The 16,395-nt window shown below is 38.5% G+C and overlaps 1 protein-coding gene across 2 annotated transcripts in view; it reads right to left on the bottom strand.

The window, feature by feature from the left end:
* Nucleotides 1–422: 422 nt before the first annotated feature.
* Nucleotides 423–16,395, bottom strand: part of LOC127414844 (paxillin-like) — a 60,632-nt gene continuing 44,659 nt past the window's right edge. Inside the window, exons 2-11 of one of the 2 annotated variants that reach the window (XM_051653185.1) lie at nt 13,796–14,004; nt 13,510–13,592; nt 13,110–13,249; nt 12,251–12,434; nt 12,019–12,154; nt 7,799–7,945; nt 7,506–7,679; nt 7,297–7,378; nt 5,569–5,717; nt 423–4,434 (exon numbers count right to left, since the gene is read on the bottom strand). In XM_051653185.1, coding sequence (XP_051509145.1) covers nt 4,168–4,434; nt 5,569–5,717; nt 7,297–7,378; nt 7,506–7,679; nt 7,799–7,945; nt 12,019–12,154; nt 12,251–12,434; nt 13,110–13,249; nt 13,510–13,592; nt 13,796–14,004 — 1,571 coding nt within the window. In that variant the 3' untranslated portion in view covers nt 423–4,167. The other variant, XM_051653184.1, reaches the window with a different exon arrangement.

The following is a 16,395-nucleotide window of genomic DNA, read 5'->3' as shown; positions in this document are numbered from 1 at the left end:
CCTTTATGTGTAAAAAAACTAATTAAAAATAAATGTTTAAAAAAACATTTAAACTGCACACTCTCAGAAACAATCAGTTTTAATCATATTTACTTGTGTGTCTGTAAAAATAATAATCTTAATGCAAATTAACGTTTTGTTGAGTGTCTATTTTATTCATGCATTTTATATTATTATATTATTTTATAATTAATCTATTAATAATAAATAAAAACATATTCCCTTTTTCTATCATAGTTTTTGTTCTTTGCATTGATGCTTTAGTAATATGTCAAACAATCACGCAAACAGCACTCTGAATTAAAATAAGGATATTATATCTTTATTTTATGTCTCATATGTAATTATTTGATCTTAACATTTGTCACTCAAGGCACTGGCCCTCACTGTAATAAACAAACACCAAGAGAAAAAATACTGAGTGCATTTAAACACAAAATTTATTTGTATATAATATGAACTGAAACAGTAACCAAGACTCACAGACAAAAATGTAACAGTGTTACAGGAGAATTATTTTTTAAAATATATAATATGCATAGCCGTGTTCACATTGGGTAAATTATATAATATATAAAGGGACATAAAATGTTTATTCATAAAATAACAGGCAAAAAGGATTCAGGTACATTTTTTTAAGATAAAAATATCTCAAGATCAACAAAATCAAAACATTCAACCAGTGTAAATGTGATTAGAACGGATACAGATATCCTAATTTCCACTGCAAGTTTTTTTTTTTTTTTTTTTTTTTGGCACATCAGCAATTAGGAGCAAGACAAACCGTAAAACAGGACAGATCATTACAACTGAGTAATCATATAAGGTATTTTCAAAGTGAATTTATTAAAACAAATTAAAAACAAGTATTGTCTACTATCAAAGTAGCATTAAAGACTTAAAGATATCTGGCACATTAGGTCAAATAAAAGCTTTCACATAATAAACACTTGCTGGTGCATAAAATTGGATCAAACATTTGTAATCTTTGTCGACAGGTATCGAGAAAGCGATGTAATTCCAATAGATATTTTTGATCTTTAATATTCTCAAAAATGTGAAAATTATTGTATTCCAGTTACAAGAGAAAGTCTTGAACAATTCACCACTTTGCAACATCATGGCAAGTTTTCAAAACTTGTCCTTTGAAAGACACTTAAGACTTCCATGCAAAACAGACACAACTAAAAGAGAAATGAGTATAGTATAATAACATAATAATACAGCAGTTTTAATATGGTCTTGAATTGTCTCTGAGAGTGAGAAAGGCAATATCAGATACTCATTTCAAAAGCAATAATATACTGTATTCAAGGGTTGAACATTGCACAGTATTGTCACAGCTATTCAGATAAACAATTTCACATCAGATTTTCATTAAGCAGATAATATGAATTTTCAGTGGTTAAAAAGTAACTTATTATGAGCAGAATTGAATTTGAAACTTTGTTTAAAACTTAAATACAGTCATTTAAATAATAAAATGTTTGCCACTGGTTTCACTGGTTCCTTAAGGAAATTCAGTTTAAACAGATCTTAAGATCTACAGCATACATGCTGTGGTATGATTTTGATTACACCACACACACACCAAAAATAACAGCGTTGACTCGTCCCTCAGTTTGCAAAAATGAAGGAAAATGCATTTTGAGTAATGCACATTTAATGGAAGACTATGGGGCAATTGTAATGGAGGGCTTTAAAGTAGAAACGTGAAGCTTGTATTTTTGTAAAAGCTTTTATATTAATTAATAATACAAATAAAATACTAAAACTCTCTACAGATAATTATGTCGTCTCTTTCTGGTATCCTTAAACGGATAGAATGCAAAACTTTAAGGTGCTGTAAGTGATTTTTTTCATAGACAGGTATGCAATAAATTGTCACTCCGTGAAAGATATTAATGAAATAAGTGTCCTGAAACATCTCACCTGTCTCTGTGGTGGCTCTAGACTCTGTAAACAGCAAACAAAAATGTGTCCGCGGTCAATGACGCTTTCTGCCTGTCAATCATTTTGCTCATTCTCATAGTATTGTAGTTGTAGCGAATTATTGAAGCCATTTTTATGCCATGTTGTTCATAACAGTTGTCAGTTGAGGGCGCTATTCTGCTGCTGTTGTTTTTGCAACCGTTTCTGCTCGATATCTGTCTCAATAAAGCTCATTTGATATCTTTGGAGTGCAGGGTTTTGGAAAGAGGGGGCGTGGCTAATCCAACAGCTCAGCTTGCGGGAATTCTAGAATGGCTAAAATCGCTTACAGCACCTTTAACCGGTATTACATTGTCATGACATGAGTTGAAAGACTAGACTAACTTTGCACAGACAGAGTTGGTGAGTGATTCCATCACACCTCATCTAGTATTAACACATGTAATGTTCAAGCATTATGGTTACACTTACAATACAGCACGACAGTTTTGCATTTTAAATGTTAATTCATGGTGCCGTACACTTTCCCCATAGACTTCCATTGTAAGTGCACGCATTTTCCTTTGTTTTTACAAAACGGGTCTAAATGACTGTGGTAATCAATAGCAAGTCACAGATTCTGCAATAGGCCATAAATTGTATTTAACCCAGAATATTCCTTCAATAAAATACTATTTTTAGATCAGATCTTATTAGGATGCATAAACTCCCCTGAATTAAAAGTAGACGGCCTCAAAAGTCGCCAGTATGAATAACAGTAGGACACACTTATAGTTACGGAGTCTCAGATGCCAGTTATAACTAAACCTGCTATAAGAAGTTACTGTAGATATATTAGACTTTAAAACACATAGGTGCATATAGACTGCCCAGAGGTCCACACAGGCTTCCATTTTTCAAACTTTTAACATTCATGAGAAATTTCAAAATAATGCAAAGCTACACTTTTGGTATATTTTGTCTCTTTTAAAATCATTTGCGATACAAAACAAGGCACTAAAATAGTGATTTATAGAGATTAAATAAAATTTTGAAAAAAATACATACTAGGATGAATCTCGCGAAAGCTGGCTCATATTGCACCTCAAAATAATAAACAAAAAACACAAATTATATTTTGACAATGAACGACAAATGAAAATAATGAATAATAAGTTTGGACAGTTTTGCATTTTTTTTTTTTTGTTTTTTTTTTTGGCATTGTGACATTACTGTTTTCATTATTTTCATGATTCAGAAAGCACCCTCTTGCCCAAATATCACATTGTAATGCAAAAAAACCCTCACTCTTGTTACTCCAATATGAAAAAAAAACATATTTTTCAAATTAAACTATAAAGTATTTATACATTATAGTAGTATTTGCTGTACTGCATATAATTTATGATAATTTAAGCTTCATTGTCTTTATGCAAAATATAATTTCTTATTGTGTTTCTTATCATAAGAAATGTTGTTCATTTGAGGTGAAATAGGATCTGGACATTTCTTGCAATTCACCCTCTAATTACCGTTTTCCAGTTGTTGATTTCACAGTCATTGTGTTTATCTTGTTGATTGTGCATCCCATACATCTGCAATCATCAAAATGAAAAATCCTCCACACTTTTTCACAATCTTAAACCTTTCTTTTCATCCAACGGTTTCTTTCCGGCTCAGCCAGTGAGCGCAATACATTTTTCACACACTTTCTCCAAATAAACACCTCTAAAGTCTCACCTGAACCTTCCTCTGATACCATCTACAAACATCCTGGCTTTCAAGAGCACGTTTCATCATCCATTAACCTGACCAGCAAAGTCATTTCTGGATGTCAAGAGTCAGACACGTCAAAAATAAATTTGAACCTGAAAGGCACTGCCCCCCCTTGATTTTTCTTGTGCCCACCAAGTCGGATGGCCAAACGACCCGGGGGAGCCACCGCCGCCGATTAGACAAGACAGAACCTATTGTCCACCCTCAAGGTCGAGTTCATGTTCTCCTTCGTGTTCATGGTGTGACATGCAGCAAAAATAACCTCAGCACCTTCTGTAACTGCTGTAACCTGTTATTACTGGTGGCAAAGTGAATACAGGATGTGTGAAACAGACCTAACACACACACAAACACAAACACACAACAGTGAAACAATATGACATACACACTTACTACAAAATCATAATCAGTGCTTCCTTAAGCACTACTCAGCACAAACACATACACATACACACACACACACATACGTCAGTCATCTTTCTAGCTGAAGAGCTTGATGAAGCAGCCCTGGCAGTAGGGTTTGTCGTTCTGCTCTTTGAAGGTGCCCTTGTTGAGTTGTTTCAGGCAGAAGGCACAGACGAAATGCTCAGGGTGGAACTTCTTGCCCATTGCTGTGATGCAACGGCCAGTGATTGGCTTCTGACAGCCGGAACACAGCGAGCCGCGGCGAGAGTGATAATGAACCTCACAGTACGGCTGACCATCATGCTCGAAGAAACTGCCGTTGATGAAAGGTGTGAAACACTCCTGGAATGTGAATACAAACATTCAAATTACACAATAATTCCAGGATCCAAAATTAAAACTGGCCAAGCGCCGAACGAAAGTAAACAATGTTTCTGGCCATTTGGTCTGTAAGATTTTTAAGCATTGTGTAGTTCATTTGAAATACTTTTGAGGCAGCTGACAATGTGACAAGCTATACTCCATTTAAAACTATTATTTTTCTGATTATGTATGACGCTTGCAGCTTTTATAAGCATTTATTTAATGTTTACATTTACTTCTAAAACTTTTACTTTTTATTTGTAAAAATGCATTTGTCAATTTCCATGATTTTTCCATGTCTTTTCCAGTCATTTGTGATATCAGGAAACCGAATGACTTTGATTCAGAATGATTTGCTAGTGAATCATTCAGACTGATTTGTGAACCATTTCAGCCATATAACTTAAAAGCAGGATTCGCTTACAATACGGACATCACTATGGGTTGCGAGCAAGTTCTACTCTAGACAAGCTCAAACTAAGAGCAATGTTTAGTTGATTCAATATTCTAGAGCAGAGAAAAAATTATATTTACTTAAAAAATGTCAATGACTTCTAAGATTTTGTTGATTTCCATGACTTTTCAAGGCCTGGAAATCAATGTTAAAATACCTGAAATTTTCCGTGGGAACCCTGAATGAACCAGTGAATGCAAAATGGTGATTAGAAGTCACCAGTTACAGAACCCAATATATACACTTGGCCAAATAAAATCATATACATTTTAACCTAAAATAATACACAAGATCTTGCTTGTTCACGAACATGCTGTATGCCATCTACCAATTGAAACACAAGGTTTAAATTGCAATTTGAAAATATCTGACCCTTGATGCTGTAAGTGAATCAAAATGATCCAAAGCGGTCTCTCTAAAATAGAAAGATCAGTGGCTGCCGTGCATTTTTCGACATTTTACCTCTGAGGAACATTGTCTTAATTCGCCAGCCATTAGCATGCGAGGCAAAAAGTTCATTTTGAACCCTATTTAAAACAACTCGTAGCCTTTTTAAGAGGCTTAATCTCTTCTTAATGGACTGTTTTATTGTATTCGCTGTAGTGCTCATTAAAAAATCTTGCAGAGAATATAAACAAGACTGGCACACACACACTCACCCTGCACACAAAACACTCTGGATGCCAGAGGCAGCTCAGGGCAGAGATGTAGTTCTCCAGGATAGCGCGAGCACAGCCGCCACATTTAGGAGCGAAGATATCAAAGTAGTCTTTACGACAGTACGCTTTCCCATCCTTCTCATGGAACCCTGAAACACAGGGAGAAGGACCAGTGAGTTTAATGCGTCCATTGTCTTTTCAGCAGACAGATGGCAAGTTAAAGGGACAGTTCACCCAAAAATGAAAATTCAGTCACTGTTTACTCACCTGTGTGTTGTTATAACCCTATATGACATTCTTTCTTTTTCTGAATACAAAAGGAGAAATTGTGAACAAATGTTGTTGCTCAGTGATGTCACACAATGGCAGTTTATGGTGACCACATCTTCAAGATTCAGAAGAACACAAAAGTATAATTCAGAAGTCTAATAAATGATTCCATGAGACTCATGATTGTTATGAAAACATATGATAAGATTTGATGAGAAACAAACTGAAATCTAATGTATTATTTAGTGAAAATGTTCACTGACCGTTGATCTCCTGTGTGCGGTCATGATAGATCACGAGAGCAACAGTTCATGCTGCCCCCTCGCGACATTGGGGCGTTCAAGCAAAAACTAGTTTTGTTTATCTAAAAACAGGTCCGCCACAGCGATAGTGACAACAGAACACAACACAGCTGCACACAAAACAGAGAACAGAACTTACTAAACATGTCTGTAGAGTTTGTAGTCAAATAATTGATGCATTTCTATTCCCAGCCTTATTTTTTTAAATGGAGTACTCAGAAATCAAACATAAACATAGAGGAGGCTACAGGCAGACACAGTCACACCGTGTCCTAACCTGATGGCAAACGACATGCGATAAAAGGTATATTTTCTATGTTAATCAGAGTTTTGTCCTAACCAGCAGTTACGAGCAATGGTACAACCTATCGATCGCTTATTTTCTATTTTCAGCATCGCATGGATAACTCTGTCCACTGTGAACTTGCAACGGTCCAAAAACATAAAAAAATAAATAAAAATAAGGCAGGGCATAGAAATGCATCAATTCTTCGACTACAAACTCTTCAGACATGTTTAGTAAGTTCTGTTCTCTGTTTTGTGAGCAGCTGTGTTGTGTTCTGTTGTCACTATCGCTGTGGCGGACCTGTTTTTAGAAAAACAAAATGCGTTTTCGCTTGAACGCCCCAATGTTGCAAGGTGGCTGCGTGAACTGTTGTTCTCGTGCCCTATCGTGAACGCCCACAGGAGATCAACGGTCAGTGAACATTTTCACTAAATAATACATTATATTTCAGTTTGTTTCTCACCAAATCTTATCGTATGTTTTCATAACAATCATGAGTCTCATGGAATCATTTATTAGACTTCTGAATTATACTTCTGTGTTCTTTTGAAGCTTGAAGAGGTGGTCACCATAAACTGCCATTGTATGACATCACTGAGCACAATTTTTTTCACAATTTCTTCCTTTGTGTTAAGAAAAAGAAAGTCATATTGGGTTATAACAACACAGGGGTGAGTAAACAATGACTGAATCTTCATTTTTGGGTGAACTATTTCTTTAAATGTAAGACCAGAATTTAGAATAAAAAATATATATATATATATATATATGTGAAAGAATAAGACTCAATGCAAGTGTAAGTCATGGATGCTACATCCTTTTAGAAGAAATTCTTTAAAGATGATTTCGGTAGACTTGGTATTTACTCGCCTTCAGGACCAAAGAACGCCCCACACTGGGCACAGAAAAAGTGTTCAGGGTGCCACGTCCGATCTAATGCTGTTACCACTTTCTGTGAGGGTGATTAGAAAAAAGATCAAGTAATTTTCTTGCATGGTGCACAGAGCATTGGCTGTAACTATTATATAATGGCTCGGTAACATATTAAGAGAGACCCGCGACAGTGTATGTTTTCTCACATCCAGTATGGGTCCATTACAGTAGTAGCAGCGCGGAGAAAATAAATGGTGGTAATCTCTCTCGCAGTATGGCTGCCCTTCCCTCTCAAAGAAGTTTCTTGAGCCGATCTCCTCCTGACAATGTGTGCACACAAAATGCTCTGGGTGCCATGTACGTCCCATGGCTGTTACCACCTGTACACAAACACATGCACAACCTTTGTTTAGATGTAACACCAACATTTATTCTTAGCTGACAGCACAAAAAAACTTGCCCCTTATGATTTTGTGGTGTTGCTCTCTAGCTCCCTCACCTGGCCAACTATGGGTTTGCAGCAAGCGCCACATACTCCCTTGGCAACTGTCTGCACTCCCAGCTTGTGGAGGTCAGACTGCAGACTGCCAAGCATGTTGTCCAGTTTATTGACCTGTGTGTGTGGAGTCTTCCCCTGGGACATAATCTACAGAGAAAAGGGGGGAAAAAAACAACAGAGAAAGAAAAAGAAAAAGAGAGAGAGAGAGAGAGAGAGAGAGAGAGAGAGAGAGAGAGAGAGAAAATGAAATGTCCAGACAAACACCAAATTACACAAATACAAATACACACATTTATAATTAATAAAACAACACCCAATGAATTATGCTCTAATTTCTTATTTGACAATACAATATTTAAGCATTTATTTTACAATATTTTAGCCTAAGCGCAAAATTGGTGTATTTTTGGTCAATATTCCTCTACACCTTAAATTGACCATTAGTTCCATTTGTGTCTTCCACATATTTTAAAAACAACTGTGGATCTTAAACAAACAAATTTTTTTTTTTAATCTTACCAAATCAAACCAAATAGTATTCAAATTACAGATTTCATGATTCACTGCATAATTTAGGTATCAAATTAATAACATCCCAATGAGTACAACTTAGTCTTAAATGTGAAGCATATAAATTCCACACAAATAGTAACACCAAACGAAACTGCATAAAAATGGTCTGTTTTCTAACAGGTTTCCCAAATGCTCCAGCCCGCACCTGCCAATGTTTAATAAATCGGGTAGTCCCACTACAAACTATTGGTTGGGCCAGAAGTTAACATGACATACCGTTCATAACATTTTTGCGAGAACGTCACAGAGTCACAGTGCTTACACTTTTCAGAAAGTCAACCTATAAATGGCTTATTTATAGTAGTCTCTGCATATTAAGCTGGGAGAGGAGAAACTGTTTTAACAAATAAAAAAAAAAATTAAAAACACCACCTTTAAACTGAGTGCTTGGCTCAAACTCTCCCTTGGGCACTTTAAAACTTATCTATTATTTATGAACAGGGTAATAGTGATGGGCACCACACACACACACACACACACACACAAAAAACACCCACACACAAATAAACAAACCCAGAGCTCTCAGACATACAACATACTCAATTTACAGATCATAAACCATTATCAGTTTTGTGATCATTCTATGGACTGAGGACAATAAGACAGACGCTCAGCCAAAGACAGCACATCTGGACCTGCAGTGGTGGAAACAGAGGGTCGTATTCCGTCTGGCAGCCCACTGACACCAGCACTTTGGGCAGGGTCACTGGGGGAGGTAGAGGGGTGGGTGTGGGTGGGGGTGTCGGACTGGGCTTTGGGGTGGGAGCTGGAACTTCCATGGGTTCAGGGGTCGGGAGCTTGGGAAGAACCGGAGGAGGTTGGGGAGGAGGAGTGGGCTCTCTTGGAGGGGGGGAGGGGACAGGTGGTGGGGGCGGGGGCAAAGGGGCAGGAACTGCTTTGACTGGATTTGGACGCTTCGGTTCCTCGACAGGGGGAGGGGGTCGAGGAAGCGGGAGCGGTTGAGGAGGTAGGATCAATTTCCTCTGAGGAAGAGGAGACTCGGGGGGTATAATTATCTGGACACAGATCAGACAGAAGGAGAGAAAGAGATGGAAAGTAGGAACGAAGAATAAAGAAGCAGGTGATTACAGGAGAGAAAGTGCAATGAAATTAAGCAAATGACTGATTATTTGAATGGAAATAAAATTGGGTAAATCCAGGAATTATGGCTCCTTCCTGTCTACCTTATCCAAATCCCTGTTGTGCTCTTCCCGTGAGCGCTTGGGGTTGGACATAACGATGACGCCTTCTGTCAGCCAATCATCCGGCTGCTGCTTTTTTGGGCGCTCTTTGCGTGCAATTCCCAGCTTGCCCTGCAGTTCCTCAATGAGCCGGTCCTGGGAGTTGCTCTTGTGAAATAAGATGGGGCCCATCTTCCTACGTATAAGGCCGTCCCGGTACATGGGGTGGACGTTGGGAATCTCCTTGGTGCGTCTAATCACTGATTTGAGCTGAGACAGTAGCACAGTACACTCTTTATGCCACATGTTTCAACTAGAGAACAATTTCCCAACAGCACCCACCAAGAACTACCAAGGAACTAGGGGAGCATTCAGGTGTAATCCAGGTGCAGGCAACTATTTCTAAAATGTATAATTAGGAGTTTCCACTAATGGTCTAGGTTATCAAGGTACTATTGGTTATCAAGCAAACAAAGGTACCAATTTTACCACTGGCTGTCAAGCACACACAGCAACACTAAAATTCAGGTGCATCTGCTTCTCTCAAGACTTACAGAGTGAAAACTAAAGCCAAAGTGAGAATCACAGGGTGCAATGTTAGGGACAATAATGAAGTTTCACCCAACAGACTAACACATTTCAATCACATGCTTGCAATCAAAACAATGCAGGCCTTGTTTGGATGAACTCCAGACCAATTTATTCCATTTTCATTCAACAAGCATTGCAAACTCATCCGTACGTGTCCAGAGGCAGAGATCCTGTCCATGGTGCCTGCCATATGAAGCATAGGAAGATCCATCTGGGCATCTGGAGTTCCAGGGCAAGATGACGGAGTGAGCGAATCATCCATCCAGCTTGCTTCGGTCATGGGGGTCACAGAGCCATCTGGTCCTTCGTAGGCCATCTTCAGCTCCATGTCAGCCCAGTCGAGATCACTTCTGCAGTCCGACTGGTCCTCCAAGAGCCCGTCCCCTACCTCACTCTCCGTGTGAGTGTCAGGATGGATCTCACTGCGATCTGAAGCCATTATTGTCTCCTCGTAGATCTCTGGTTGTGTTTCTGAGTTGAGCTGTCGAGACACTGAGTGCGTGATTGGAGCCTCCATCTCAGGCTTGTTGAAGCTCATGGCCAGAAGCTTATCCAAGGCATCGTCAAGAGATGGCTCAAGGGTTTTCTGAGAAAAAGCCGAGTCAAGCTGATCTGATGAAGGTTTTGGGCTGGGAGACTTGGGAACTGACAGAGATGAAACGGAGGTGAGGACGAGAGAGGGTGAAGCAGCTTTGGAAAGGGACTGAAATGGTACAACAGGTGATTTGGTAACTGCAGGAAGAGCAGACAGAGTAGATCTGGGAATAGATGGGACTGGTCTTGGAGTTAAAGATTTTGGTTCAGAGCTGGATAGAAATAGATCAATAGATGCTGGTGTCACCATTGGACTATCTGGAGTTCTGCTAATTGCTGGAGCACTTGTTGGACTAGGAGACTTGGTGAATGGTGAATAGGACTTCAGCACAGAATTTGTCAGATACGCAGAAGGGTTCCCCTCCTTGACAGGACAATGGTCATGACCTCCAGGTACGTCAAAGGACGATTTGGTTGTTGTGGTGGTTATAGTCTGAGACAGAACCACTAGAGACTCCACCTGGGAGGAGAGCAGGGATGCAGAAACCTCAATGATAGAATCGAGGTCTGGATCATGAGCCGGAGAAAACCGAGGGCTGGAAGCTACAGGTGGAGATAGCCGAGAGGAAGGTGTTGGCTTTGGGATGCCTCTGGATGTTGTGGTTCCTGGTTCACCAGAATCCTCCACAATGTGCAGCTCCAGGTTTACAGAAGGGGAGAGACCAGGGGAATACCGGCTTGGTTCCGCTGGGTGGGTAGGGGACAGGGATTTGGACAGTAGAGTTGCAGGAGCCGGGTGAATTTCAGCAATGGTAATACTTTGCTCAAACAGTGGCTCAGAGTTCAAGGAGCCCAAAGAACTTGGCTAGAGGATATAGAGAAGATACAGGAGAAGACAGAGTGAAAAAACACGTAAAGTAAGTAAAGGTGGGTAAGTTATGATTTAAGCTTTCCTTTTTGGGTAAACAATTCCTTTAAGAAAAAGCTTTAATGAGATGTACAGCTGAGAGACAAACACAGAAGAAATAGCACTGAAGTAATGAGATGGAATTGAAGCTAGGAGTGATAATCAAGCAGGAAATGGTTTACAAGTAAACATACAGGCATATATTTTATTATGGATAAATGAAGACCAGCCAGATTGTTAAGCTACACATCCTGAAAATAGATCACCCAAACAACACAGTTTAGCACACATTTCCAAACACCACGTCTCTGCAACTCACTTATACTGTCCTGCTAAAGCTGTTCCATTTCACGCACACTCTACAGGGCAAAGACCCATACACACACTCGCTACAGGTCGTAAGCATACACACACACTCTCACATTGCTCTGCACCTTAAAATCAGATAGGCAAGCCATGAGTTCATCCAGTTCTCGTGTAGCTGAGGTGGCTGATATTCTGCCCTGCTGCTCAGAAGGTGTGTCCACCAGTCCGTCCTTCAAATTGCTGGTCAATGCACAAGGACTGGGCCTGTTTGTATAAAATTACCACATTCTATTAAATATTAAATTATTAAATTGCATATCCACATCATCCTTGAGATGAGAAATCTGGTGATATTCTTACATTGGGGAAGGCACAGAGGTCTCTAGCTCATTTAGAAGACTCTCCACAGTTGGGCGGCTGTCCTCTGTCCCATTTCTCTGAGGTATGTCCTGGGTGGCAGGAGTCAGCATAATGCCTGGATGGGCTCCATTCTCCTGGATATAATGGGCAACACTGCAAGGCGGTAATGGAGGCGCTGCATCCTCTACAGAGAGTGAGTAACCATTTACAATTACAGATAATCCGACGATGGCACTTCAAACAGACACAACCTGATAGAGTATCTACAATGATCACATGTTTTTAGGCATAATCACAGCAATATCAATATTCTTTCCCGTAAAAAATGATGTTTTCCAATGTTTAAAAGACTGCAGGACTACTGCAAAAGGCGCAAAAAGACACCAAGTGTTAAAATATGTTTTTTAAAAAACCAACACCTGTTTTTTCCACAGCAGTTGTTTTTTTTTTTTTGCTTGGCAAAAAACACTCACAGACCAATCAGATATAAACTTTTAAGGTCATATGACCAGAACTGGAATTATAGGACAATGACAACATATAAGTTACATTTCAGCGTTGGGTTGTATTTGTATTACAGCAAGTTAAATCTATGCTGAAATCTGACAAAATGTTCATCACAATTGGTGTGGATAGTTTTCATCTGAAATTTGTGTTGCTTTGCCACATTTTTCTTGGTGTGAATAGCTCTTAAGTGTAGGGTTCCCATCCTTTTTGACTAATGAAATTCCAAGACTTTTCCATGGCCTTTCCAGTCATTTAGGATAACGATTCTCTCACAAATCAAAGACAAAATCCCTCATATTTTCAGGTTTTCCATGACCATGGGAACCCTGTAAGTGTTTATTTGTGTGCATACCTGTACTGGAATAAGACGGTGCATTCTGCTGGACTGCATTGAGTTCCAAAAGCAGGCGGTCCAGTTCAGACAGGTTGCTGCCCAGGGCAGAGGTCATGGCTGCCGCCGATGAGTCAGAGTGCTTCTGTTTGTTAGGAAAACTGGACAAAAAGTTTCATTTAGACCAGTCCAGTCAGATCTTAAAGGCAGAATGTTAAAGATTGACAGCCTCAGTCAACATTTACTTTCTTTGCATCTTTTGTCCATACAATGAAAGTGAATGGCGAATGAGACTGAACATTTTGTCCAAGATCTGCTAACATTCTGCTTAACTTCTGTTAATGTTGATCATTTTTGTCTTAAATACCTCTTTAACTAATTTAATCAAAATGAAATATGTTCCTATTGTACTATTACTCACCTGTAAACGTGGTCTTCTTCAGTATTAGAGGCTGGTGGACTGCTGTCCCGAGACAACGTGCTTTTATGGGCAGAGCCTAAAGACTGAATTAAACAGAAGAAAAAATGGAACAGTGTAAATTTCGATTATCACCGTGATCACAAGTGTAATAATAATAGAGCATAACTATCAAACAATACTCCTAACAGACTACACCCATTAAAATAACAAGACGTGTTGAAGAGATTGTTAATATTACATGCCAGATGCAGATAGCTTATTTTGGAAAGTCCTGATATAGTCGAACCTGTTCCGAGGAGTGCTGCGAGTCAGGCCGGGGAGAGAGCGATCCGTTCAGGGCCTCAGCTGAGGGTGGAGGGGGCAGAGGCGGAGGCAGGGAGTCATCCTGAAAAATGTTCCCCCCAGTGGGGTAGGAATATGGCGTCTCTTCAGGCAGAAACACAGGGCACTTGGAGATATGAGCGGTAGAAGACTCAAGATCTGCAAGCAATGCGTCTGTACAGAAAGAAGAAACAAAATCTTTTTTACACACTGCCTTTAAAAGTTAAGTATAACATTTCTGTGCCACTAGTGTCACCAAACAGAATTGCAAAACTAATGACTAATTTCAAACAATTTTCCTAAACACTCTCTAGTTGGAATGTCCCGATACTGGAATCGGGTCCGATACTATGTTCGTGTACTTGTATTCGTGCTTGTAAAAATGCTCCGATACCAAAATCCAAAACCATCTGATGTATGAATGTCATTACGTAGACATTTAGCACACTAATTAAAATCACGTTATGTCCAGGTGAGATTAACTGCAAAAGCTGTGATTTAATGAGATAAATATATAATTTACATGTGCTATGCACTTTAAATGTTTGGTGTAAATGTAAAAAAATATCATGGATAGTTGATTATAAAACACAGACTCTTCCCTGATTTCTTAGAGGATCGTTGGATTATTAAATTTGAGAACCTCTGGATTTTGATTAGCCTAAATCATTCAAATTTTTTTATAGGAATAGCATATAGTTAATTCCCTCATTAAATATGTTAAGCACACAGTTTTGAATGCTATTAGTTTGATTTTCAAATATTTTTGCTTGGAATTAAATATTTTAAAGTCATTTCAAACCTTGTCGATTTGTTTTACAGCTCATAAATAGGCGGAGCGTGTGGCTGGGCAAGGGTGATGGGCATGATGTGTGAACTGATAAAGACTTTTGACTGTCGCTCCAGGAAAACGCTGGCTCAATACTGCTGGTCTAGGATCAGCTACCCCTCCTCAAATTCAAATCTTATAACTAGTAAGAAGTGAAGGCTCACTTTCAGTGGCTGTGGAAGAATTCATCTTCCATTAGTGGTTTCGGCCGAGCGTGGTGTCCTTGAGTGGCTTCGGTCGATTGCTTGGATTAAAGCATGGGCTATAGATTATGGTAGTATTGAAAACGAGTTCATCACAAGTTTGTAGAGTTCCTTTATTAATTATATCCATTCACATTCAAATCAATAATAATCCAATCAAACTCTGAACTAGCCAGCACCGAGATGAGTTTGGTGGAAATAAATTAGTCAGACATGTCCTCAAACTTGTTAAGAAGACTCTCTCCACTGGATTTTATCTTAACTTCCAAAACTTTTCAAGTCATCGCTGTATGACCTTGTCGGTATGGCGTATTTGAGCGGTCCAGACGTTTCTATTTTATTTGGTTTTGAAAATTCTTTTTAGATGTAAAAAATAGAAAGTACTTTTTAAACATTTGTGAACATTTCTGGGTTGCCTAGTTTGAAGTTAAATTTATATGTAATTGTATGCAGCCTTACTGATGTTTGTAAAGGTATGTGACACTAGTATCATATTTACATGTATTTATTGTCATAACCAAAGTTATATATAGTGCATCTTAAATGCATTCTTTCATATCTATATCTATACACACACACACACATGTTGGTGCAGCTATCATTATGAGGACTCTCCATAGACATAATTATTTTTATACTGTATGAACTATAGATTCTATCCCCTAACCCTAACCCTCACAAAAAACTTTTCTGCATTTTTACATTTTCAATAAAACATCGTTTAATATGTTTAAGTGATTTGAATTATGGGGACACTAGAAATGTCCTCATAAACCACATTTAAAAATCACAAAAATGTGTTTATTAAAAACATTAAATACTGCATTTTATTACTGTATTACTGAATATAATTCTTGTGTTAATTTAGTGAAAAACTGAGGAAAACTTGCCTTCATTATTTTTTTAACTAGATTTTTATTTCATGCATGAAACATTTTGAATCTACTTGGCTTCAATGGCTGTTTGGTAGAAATTATGTTTAAAAAAAAAAATCATTTTTATGCCATTTCAGAGCAATGACATAATTATTGAAAAATATAACAAATATTATCAATAGACTGAGAAAATATATCAAATATAAAAATGTTTAGCCATATTGTCCAGATCTAATTTTCATTTGTTGGTCAAGCAAAGAACAATAAACATTCTGTTCAATCAAAACACATCATGGGGTGTTAACTCCAAAGGTAGACATATGAACAAAGTCAAAAGTGTCAGAGAACCATGAACATCCATCCATTTTCTATAACCGCTTATCCAATGTAGGGTCGCAGGGGTGCTGGAGCTCTTAGTAGCTCAATATGTCTCTCCTGTAGAGAGTGAGAGTGTGTCTAAACACAGATACGATGTTTGCATGTGCGAGTCTGTCTGGCATTTCAACCTTTCTAAACATCTTCAATCATGTTGCTAAATACAGTCCTTTAACGGCAGCTATGCCAGTCCTGATGCCAGCTGTAGCACCAGGCACAAACGCCCTACACCCTCAAAGGGACATTTCTAGCATAAATTCACTTTAAATCCACAACAGAAATG

Source organism: Myxocyprinus asiaticus, chromosome 24 (assembly GCF_019703515.2).
Source record: "Myxocyprinus asiaticus isolate MX2 ecotype Aquarium Trade chromosome 24, UBuf_Myxa_2, whole genome shotgun sequence".
Classification (NCBI taxonomy): domain Eukaryota; kingdom Metazoa; phylum Chordata; class Actinopteri; order Cypriniformes; family Catostomidae; genus Myxocyprinus; species Myxocyprinus asiaticus.
The sequence above is the reverse complement of the archived record's forward strand: the minus strand, read 5'-3'. Positions and strand labels throughout refer to the sequence as shown.